This window comes from Cornus florida, unplaced genomic scaffold, assembly GCF_030987335.1.
Source record: "Cornus florida cultivar Cherokee Brave unplaced genomic scaffold, ASM3098733v1 CherokeeBrave_3.0.0_Hap2_Chr06, whole genome shotgun sequence".
NCBI classification, from domain to species: Eukaryota; Viridiplantae; Streptophyta; class Magnoliopsida; order Cornales; family Cornaceae; genus Cornus; species Cornus florida.
The window spans coordinates 105,908,624-105,918,725 of record NW_026775576.1 but is presented as its reverse complement, the minus strand read 5'-3'; the positions used below and the strand labels follow the sequence as shown (position 1 = coordinate 105,918,725).

The window sequence follows — 10,102 nt, the reverse complement described above, 5'->3', positions numbered from 1 at the left end:
ATAATTATTACCTAGTATAACTTTTGAAAGGTTATTTTTGTAATTTGAGTTTTGGAAGTTGCAAAATGAACATTTATCGTGGAAACCAATACCTCTCTGGTCCCAAGAGGATAGCTACTGTATTCTGGGCGGAGATTGAAAGTCACTAATGCTTGCTCTTTATTCACGAACGTGCTGACTTTTAAGCTGTTATGACTAGGTTTAACAAATGTGTTAAATATAAGATTTCCATTCATTGCATTTAAAACGTTTGGTGTGAAATAGAACACATCACTATTTCAATGTGATCCATATTTATATTCCAATGAGTTTCTCTTTTTTTTTTTTTTGACAAATAATTCTTACAATTACTTTTCTTCTTACAAAATTATTTTCTTTTTACAAATAATTTATACACCTACTTTTATTCTTACAAAAATTGAACTTTCAACTTTCACTTTAAAAAAATATACCCTACGTATCCTAATCTTAAGTACTGAGTTGAATTGTAGTGACAATTCTTTTATAATCGGATGTTCCATTCATAATCAAAACAAGTTTTAATATTGGAGTAGTAAAATAAGTTCCATCTAATTTGACTAGTTAACGGCATAATAAGAATATCAATTCAACATGATTTTGTAATAAAAATATTCTGAATAAAATTTCATATCTAACTCATTTTAGATTTGAATCTAAAATTAAGACTCGAACCTATTAATTTATGTTAGTAGGATGAACAGGTCAGTAGTGACTTAGTGGTACAAAGCATTTACTTTTCAAAAGGAGTTCAGAGGTTCAAGCATTAATGGAGGCATGTGTGTGTGAGTACCAGTTAAGAAAAAAAATAAAATAAAATTTATGCTAGTAGGAAAATATTCTATTACATAAATGATTTTATTTTGTATGCAATGATTTCTTATATATATGTTGGTATAACGATGTCTCAAATTTTATTAAAATTACGTATTTATTTTTAGAGTTGTATTGTATAGTGTAATGTTTAGATAACTTTGCTAGTGAGTTAGGTTTGGGGTCTATAAAATAGATACGCGAGTTATTGTTGAAAGTAAGTGGAGAGACGTATAGCCCGTAATGATAATCTCGCGAGGGTGTGAGTACAATGGGTAAGAAGGGTTTACGAGTGGAGAGGGCGTGAGTACAATCGGTAGGGAAGGTTTATGAGTGGAGAGACGTGTAGCCCGTAAGGACAATCTCGGGAGGGTGTGAGTACAATGGGTAGAGAGGGTTTACGTGTTTGTAATATCTCAAGAGTTTGGGTAAACTATGTAAATGCCCAACAAGTGGTATTAGAGTCGATGGTTTGGATATGATTGATATTTAGAAGATAAAAAAAAACATAAAAAGTCTCAACAAGTGTTGCAATGGGTTTAGTTGCAGGTGGAGTCAATGAGTCAGCTTGCTCAATCACGATGGTCGTCAAAGGGGTTTTGCTCTCAGCCAAGGTTTGCTTCCTGCCTAAAAAAAGAGTCGGTTCATTCTCTTAGACTGGAAAAGAGAATATGTGGTGGTTTTGCTCTCAACCAAAGTTCGCTCCCAGCCTAAAAAAAGAGTGGATTTGCGCTCTCAACTCGGAAAAAACAAAACGTAATCGTGATGAGGTACATGGCAAAGGTGGAGCCCTGAAAGACAACCAGGGTGAGTTGTTGCCATGGCAAGGGTTGATTGCCGTGAATGAATTTAAGCCAAAATAGAGATTGTTATGATAATGATGTTTCAAATTCTATTATAATTACGTGTCTATTTTTAGATTTGGAGTCTATAAAATAAATACGTGGGTTATTGTTAAGAGTATGAGTAGAGAGGTGCATAGCCCGTGAAGACAATCTCGCGAAGGAGTGATACAATGGATAAATCTTCTGAGTTTGGTAAAACCATATAAAAATTTGTGTTGCAATTTGGAATTACTTTTCTTCCTCTGGTTTAATTTAGCTTCCAACAATTTATGGCTTGATAATATTGGGTTTTAGTTATATTATACTCGTTGGTATACTGAAATTGTAGTGAGACACCAACCATGGGAGTCGATCAATTTTCATTAAAGGGTTGTACGTAGCATCAGAGACTGGTGGTGGTCCTGGTACGATTCAGTTGATTGAAGGATAGGTAAGGTAATGTAGGGGGACAAAGGTTTCTAATTCTGCACCAAACCACCAAAAATGCCATTATTACATGTTTGAACGATGTAGACACACCGCCTGCCTTGCCCTTTCCTCCCTTAGAAGAAGCTCATTCTCCCATTCCAAACCAACTACTACATATATATTGTACAAACTGTATTTATGTACTCCGTATTTAATATTTATATATAATGACACACACAAAATTTCCCACGCATCACGCGCATTTCCATGTGTAGGAAATGTTATTTTCACAGTCCTTTTCTTAATAATATATTAGTTAAAAAGTTTTTTTTTTTTTTTTTTCTTTTCCCCGGAAAGTAAAATTAATAAATAAAAAGAAGAAGTGATTTTAACTCAAAAGGAATATAAAAAGTGATTCAATAATAATAATAATAAATTTGTCCTAGTGTGAGCTCATATTTATAGTAGAGTGATAGTACTATTATAAAGCTTAAATTTAGGATGAAATGGAGGTCATGATTGATGCACTCTATTTTAATTTAGTGTTCCCAAAATAAATATTCTTTTTGAAAAGTGAAAAGTTTTTATAGACTGGCATTTTTAAAATTATCCTTAATTTTGAAAGGAGGCATATTGGCACTACATTTTCCTCCAATTCCGTTATATTTACCTTTTTTCTTTTAAAGGAAATCACACGATTAATGCACTGTCTCTTAATTTATAAAGTCATAACTATCATTTATACTAATTTAACCTTTTTAACCTTCTTTACTATATTTTTCCCTTTATTAATTATTTTTTCCTGAGGTCCTCTCAAAGAAAACAATTTATTTCATACTAATAATTTATTTTTGACAGTCAGAAGAGATTATTTATTCCATAGTGTGTGTGTGTATATATATATATATATATATATTGGGTACAATCAAAAGATATATTTATTCAACAAAGTTAACTTCTTTTTAGTGCTGTCAAAAGAGATAACTTTTATTTTGATAATTTTTTATGGGTCATATTAAAAGAAATAATGTATTCAATAAAAATATATATATATATTTTTGTTTAGTCTTATCAAAAGAAATAATTTATTCAATAGAGCTAATTTTTTTTTAATCCTCTTCTTTTCGTACTTTTTTTAAACAAAATAGATAATTTTTTCAATAAATATATATTTTTTGTATTTCTTTTTTTTCATGTCAAAAGAGATAATTTTTAATAGTTACTCTTTATTTTTTTTGATAGGTAAAAAGAGACAATTTATTCAATATAATTTATTTTTTTGTCTCGAAAAAAAATATTTATTCAATTATTTTTTCTGTCTTGTCAAAAGAAACCTAAAACATTAAAGATTAGAGATAAGAAGAGAAAATCTGAAAGGACAATTATGTCATTTAAAAGGTAATAATTATTTACTTATAAAGTTAGAGTTAGAATTATCATTTCATTTAAACGTTGAAAAATGGAGTGCAGATATTGCCTCCCATTTTGAAAACATAACAACATAAAAAAATTATGTTAAGACGGTTAGTTTTAAGAATTTTAGAGGTGCATCCATTATATGTACAAAATTGGTATTTTTTGAAGTAGGGACGAATTCAGAAAATTATGTGAATGGGGGCAACTTTAACAATAATGAAAAAGGAAAAAACATATTCAAATCATAGGATGGGAGGCAATCAAGGGCGGAGCTAGAAATTAAATCTAGTGGGGCACAATGTAAAAAAAAAATAATAAAAATAAAAAAACATGACGAAGAGAAATTACTCAAAATAATACGTCAATTAATGAGTCATTTAAGAAAGATAAATCATTAACAAAAATTTTAAAAAGGAAAGAAAAATGAGAGAATTTTGAAAGGGAAAAACATTGGACATTGATTCAAAAAGAAAATTTTGACTTTTTAAAAAAAAAAAAATTAAGCGAATTTAAAGAGTAACAAAGAGAATAAATACAAAATTTAAAAGATAATTTTATAAAATAAAAATTTTAGGGGGGCACTATATGAATTTTTTCACGTATACATATAAAAATACATAAATTTCGTACATATATTATAGTAAGCGAGGTCACGCCTCGGGCATACACTGACTCCACCCCTGGAGGCAATAGTAGGGTTTTTCTATAATTTCAACAAAGGCAATTTTAATATTTTCTAGATATATAATTAAAAAATAAAATAAATTCAAGGTACATGATACCAAAAAAAACATCAATACGTCCGTGCTTGCTTTGAAGGTACATTTACTTTGGGACAAAAAGTGTAGTTTGGTATTTTTTTTTCAACGAATAATCACATGATAGAAAAGATTGTTCAACCCGACCCAAGTTAATTTGTTGTCATTTGTGATATATTGAGTTTAGCATTTGAATAGAAAATTTCCGACAAATAAATTTTCTCCTTTTCGTTGGCTCTATATTGATTTTGCAGAATCATTGATTTGAGGGGACCAAAACAAAGGATTTTCTTCTGTATTTTTCATTTGATACGAGCGTAGCTAGAAAATGTAGAATAATCTAGAATGATAGAGAATAAGAATAAAGGGTATAACATGAAAATTAAAAGCACTAGTTTGTTTATTTAGGGGGAAAAAGTACTAGTTTGTTTTCCCTTGCATATTATTTTTCTCTCATTTTAGCAAATAAAAAATTATGCATTATTATAGTAGAATTAGTGAAAAAAGATAAGAAAAAGAAAAAGAAAATTATTTTCTTCCAAGTGAGCTTAAACACTGCCTGCCTTTTAGGTTAATTAAATATAACTCTTTTTATATTTTATCTTTTCATGGAGTATAACTTTTTAGATTTAGAAAAAATGCCCCCACTTCAAAATTTTCAAAACAAAATAAATAAATACAACTTTATTTGATTTCCTTCCTGTTAATTACCGATCTCTCTCTTTTGACGTATCATTCTATTATTATCTCATGAATAAAAAGACTATACGCACAGCAACACTCCAAAGTCCTACTCTAACCCTTCAAATGAAATTGAATTGATTAAAATCTAGAATTATAAATCATAATTCTTTTTAAAGATGCTTTTTTTTTTTTTTTTTTAGAACATGGGCTCCAAAAACATATACACCATTCAAGTTAGGAGTACGATTCAAAAGCAAGACTTCACAAACTTATTTACTGAATCTACTATATTCCCGAGAATTTTTTGATCATACATTTTAATATATTGATAACACAACACTCATATAAAACACACTTTTATTTAATAGTTGCATTCATAATTTAATTGCAGGGAATGGTGCTGCACCAAAATGAAATGACACAGAAGAGAAGATAAGAAAATTGTGAAGTCCCAATCATGTGTTTGGATGGTTTTATGATTTTATCACTTTGGACATTCTTTTTGACGGAGTCAAAAGAAAATTCCAAAAATAAAATAAAATGAAAAAACAGTTAACTGAGAGGCACGCGCCTGACCTGCACGTGCAGAAAGTGGACTACAAGTGGACAACTTTTGACGCTCCCTTAAGTTGCCTTCCTACTATCTATTTGTTAGTTAGCTCCACAAATCTCTCTCTTCTTCTCAGCTACAAAACCATCTGAAATAAAAGAAAGAGGAAAGAGGAAAGAGGAAAGGAATGACTCGTCTTTCACCATTATCAGAAGAACCTGTAAACGAAGAAGAGAGCACAAACTGCTCAAAGAAAGCACATACATGGAGAAACTGGCTGATGAACCACTTCTCTCTCCTCTTCAACAAGAAATCTGATCTAAAGATCCTCTTAAGCGTACTGGGTTGCCCTCTATTTCCTGTTTCCGTCCACCCCAAACAACCCATCAACGAGGTAAATCTTCCTTCTACATTATTTTTTTTCACACCACCAACTTTGGTGCTGTTTAATTTCTTCTCTAGCTCTATATATGTGTATATGTGTGTGTAATAGCATGCTCTTAATTAACTTGTTAAACATAAGAAATGTCGAATATTATAATTGTGTTCTCTCCCTGTTTTTTGCTAGATTACATTTTTAGGGGTAAAGTAGCATAGGTTTCTCATGGAAGTATCATTAACTAGCTGGAAAGAGAACACTAAGTGTACACACATACACACTTGTGTATAATTTTCTTGCTCTTTATATATATATATATATATATATATATATCTTTTTCACCTGCAGTTGACCCTTTTCAGAAAGAGTTCCCAACTAACCATTGAGTTCTCTACTTTTTCCCCCACTTTGTTCCTCTCAAAAAAAGATATTTGGGAAAAGAGCTAGGAGCATAGGACCCAATGCTCTATAATTTGTGAGTTCCATTTTAATTAACTTTTAGTTTAGTATTTTTTTAATTTTTTTTTTTTTTTTTTTATACACATTATTTGACAAAACACATTTGATTAGTTCTCACTTTTTTATATTCGATATGCATTGACTAATTAAAATCATTCCAGTAAGAAATTCTGCCCACCTATGACTTCAGAATTATTTTTCTTTTTTATATGACAATAATTTGGTTTTAGATAAACATTTAAAGAAATCATCACATAAATTGATGTTGGCATGCTGCAGTGGGGTGCTTTGAAATGACCAAAAAAGTTATGGCATCTGGAAATTTAATTAAAATTAAAGATGTGGGGGCAGAACTATGCACTGATACAACCAACTGTTATCATGTTAAGAGTTAAGAATTCTAGTGGGTAATAATGATATAATATTACTTCTTCCCATATGGAGTATAATGGTTTCCAAGAAAAGCATCATATATTTTACTCTTTTGAATCCAGATACTAGTATATATATATATTTTTTGATAAGTATATACTAGTATTTTTTTAAGTGGAAAAATTTAAACTAATTCTTAATAAACAATATTGTAATCCATAAAAGTTTATATATATATATATATATATTGAAAGATGGAATCATATGTATTTATATATATTGGAATTTGGGAAACGATATTTGTACTTCATAAAAGTTTTATTACACCTTTTTTAAAATAAAAAAAATGGATAATCGACACAATTATTCCTCAGAAAAAATATATGTGTGAAAATTAAATAATAATAATAAATAAAATTTATACTTCACTTTTATATGCTAACTGTGTCATTTTAAATTGAAAAAAAAGAAGAAAAAAAGAATACACACACATATATATTAATATTATATATATATATATATAATATTAAATAAGTATACCTTGTTCTCACCTTTACTTTTTTGTCCATACGCTAAAATGATAAAATTAATTAATATATAAAGTATTTGATATTGGGTCAATTATGTGAATGTTTTATACCATTCATTTCTTTCGCTATTGTGTTTAATGCACCTTTAAAGCCTTAGAGACAAAATGGTTATGAGACATTAAATAAAAGCTTGAATTATAGGTATCTTCTTCGGCAGAATACATAATACAACATTTCACGGCGGCGACAGGTTGCCGGAAGCTAGAGGGGGCGGTGAAGAACATGTATGCAACTGGAAGAGTGACTATGGCAATGACGGGCGAGCTCGGCCCCAACGGCCCGCCTGCGGGAGCCGCCGGGACTCCACAAAAGGGTTGCTTTGTAATGTGGCAGATGGTACCTAACAAGTGGCTAATTGAGCTTGTTGTAGCTGGCCAAAAAGTTGTAGCCGGTAGCGATGGAAAGGTGGCTTGGCGCCACACACCATGGCTCGGTGCCCACGCCGCCAAAGGCGGCGTCCGTCCTCTCCGGCGTGCTCTCCAGGCAAGTAATTGCCACCATTTCATCACTAATGTTTCTTGTTCAGGATGGATCCAGTACTTTCTATTTGAAACCGAATTAGTAATATTAAAATAATTTAAAAAAAAAAAAAAAAAAATCTTAACGATGATAACTTAACCTCTTTTTGTAATGTTAAAAATTTGTCATTATATAATATTTGGCGGTAGTGGTAGTATATTCAATATGATTTAGAATCAATTATAATACATAAGTTCCAAAACATGTAAAAATTTGTGATGGGTGAGATTTAGAGGTGGAATATTTTGCCGGAATATTCGTTTTCTAATGGGGCAGACAGGGTATTATCAAGTAGGGGGAGTTTGTTCTCTTACTTGTTACTTTTTGCATGTTCTTCCTTTCTTTTTTTTGGTGCTACTTCCCCATTATGATTCGTGATGGTAACTAGTAGTGGTCCTCACGTGGAGTATGTTGGCCACTTTTTTTTAATCACTTTTCACCTATGTCACAATTCACTAGGAAATTAAGAATGGGATTTTCACCACTTCAATAGGAAGAATTATTTCAATGCAATACATCTTTTGGTATATGAAATTCCTAAGACTGAAAAGAAAAATTAGAGAATTTCAATATCTTATACCAAACTAAAAAAATGATATAAGTGATTTTATGTAGGGACTAGATCCTGTGGCTGTATCAGCTGTGTTCTCCCTAGCGCAGTACATGGGGGAGAAACGAATCTCAGGCGTCGATTGCTTCGTTTTGAAATTGTCAGCTGATCATGGGGACCTCGCTGATCGAAGCGATAACACAGCAGAAATGATCAAGCATGTGATGTTTGGTTATTTCAGCCAAAGAAGTGGATTGTTAGTGTACTTAGAGGACTCATACCTCACCAGGATACAATCACCTGGAACATATCCTACATATTGGGAGACCACGATGGGCACCAAGATCGAGGACTATCGGACGGTGGAGGGTGTGGTCATTGCTCACTCCGGTCAATCCAATGTGATCATCACAAGGTTTGGAGAAAATTTTAAGGTGGGACCTGCAATCACACGGATGGAAGAGTCCTGGACCATCGATGATCTTGCCTTCAATGTCCCTGGCCTCTCCATGGATTGCTTCATTCCTCCTCAAGAAGTACAAAGAGATTATCCTGATGAGGCTCTTGATTGGAGATCACCATTACATACATGATCATTATCATCATCTCTTTCTGTTTTGCATTTAATAGTTTCCCTAATATTATTTTTATACATTTTCATGCCCAATCATGACTATTCAAAATATTCTTCTTCTTTATATCACTGACATTGACAAATCATTTATTTTATATTTGTATGCGTGTATATATAGTATTTTCCACACATTGCTTTGATTAATAGTCCATTTTTAGGACTATTGACATATTTGATATTTTTTTTTTTTTTTGGCTTGTCTTGTATTGTAGCATATGTGTAACTATGTAAGTGAACAATATATGCGAGGTATGTCTTAGATTGTATAATTAATTGATTAATTCTAAATGATTGTGAGGTAAGACTCAAGCCCCAACTTGTTGAATGTCTAACGGAGCTGATACTAAAAATATGCTACTTGAATGAGATGGACAAGTTTGAGAGATAAAATAAAAACTCAGTTTGAGAATTGAAACTTTTATTTAGTTCTAATTCCGACTAAACCTCCAATCTAACAAACTTAATCCAAATTGATCATAATTTTTACGTTTCATCTCCATCTCATACATATTGATAGGGGTGCACACGGTTCGGTTCCTTACGGTTCCGACTGAAATCGGATTCAGAACCGTTCACAATGGTTTCTTAAAATTAGAACCGAAACCGTATAAGTATGGAACCGAACCGGAACCGGATTTCGGTTCGGTTCGGTTCCACGAGAACCGACTGTTTGCTTCACAGGCTTGACCAAGGAAGCCATAAAAGTCGTGTTGCTGACTGAGATCGTGTGTGGGTGTAGATTGGAGAAGCCGTGTGACTGTGTCGCACTTTTCTATCGCTGCCTCTCCCTCACCTGTATGAGTGACTATTTAGTAACTTTAGACTTTAGTTAGTATAGGATCGAGCTGTAAGTAATTGATATTATATATATATATGCGGTTCCGATTCTTACTGGTTCCAATGGGTCTGGAACAAGAACCTGAACCAGAACCATACACCCACAGTTCTGAAATTAGAAATCGGAATCGGAACCGTGAAAATTGGAACCGAAGCCCACGGTTCGATTCGATTCGGTTCCGCGGTTTTTTTGTACACCCCTGCGTATTGAAACAAGGTTAAGTCAGATCCACCCAAGCAATTCATTACTTCTTCTTCATTTTATAGGTA

General features: G+C 32.0%; 1 protein-coding gene across 1 annotated transcript; it reads left to right on the top strand.

Annotated features, from left to right (window-relative positions):
- Positions 1-5,583: 5,583 nt before the first annotated feature.
- Positions 5,584-9,124, top strand: LOC132313684 (uncharacterized). Its single transcript, XM_059812577.1, has 3 exons — positions 5,584-5,886; positions 7,434-7,775; positions 8,427-9,124. The coding sequence occupies exons 1-3, from the start codon at positions 5,680-5,682 to the stop codon at positions 8,952-8,954; spliced, it is 1,077 nt and encodes a 358-aa protein (XP_059668560.1). The 5' UTR covers positions 5,584-5,679; the 3' UTR covers positions 8,955-9,124.
- Positions 9,125-10,102: the final 978 nt, after the last annotated feature.

What these genes read in the sequence shown, in the direction of transcription:
- LOC132313684 (XM_059812577.1), top strand. Translation starts at nt 5,680, where the DNA reads ATGACTCGTCTTTCACCATTATCAGAAGAACCTGTAAACGAAGAAGAG. An exon ending in CCAAACAACCCATCAACGAG is followed by an intron (nt 5,887 to 7,433) that starts GTAAATCTTCCT and finishes CTTGAATTATAG; the next exon opens with GTATCTTCTTCGGCAGAATA. An exon ending in CTCTCCGGCGTGCTCTCCAG is followed by an intron (nt 7,776 to 8,426) that starts GCAAGTAATTGC and finishes GATTTTATGTAG; the next exon opens with GGACTAGATCCTGTGGCTGT.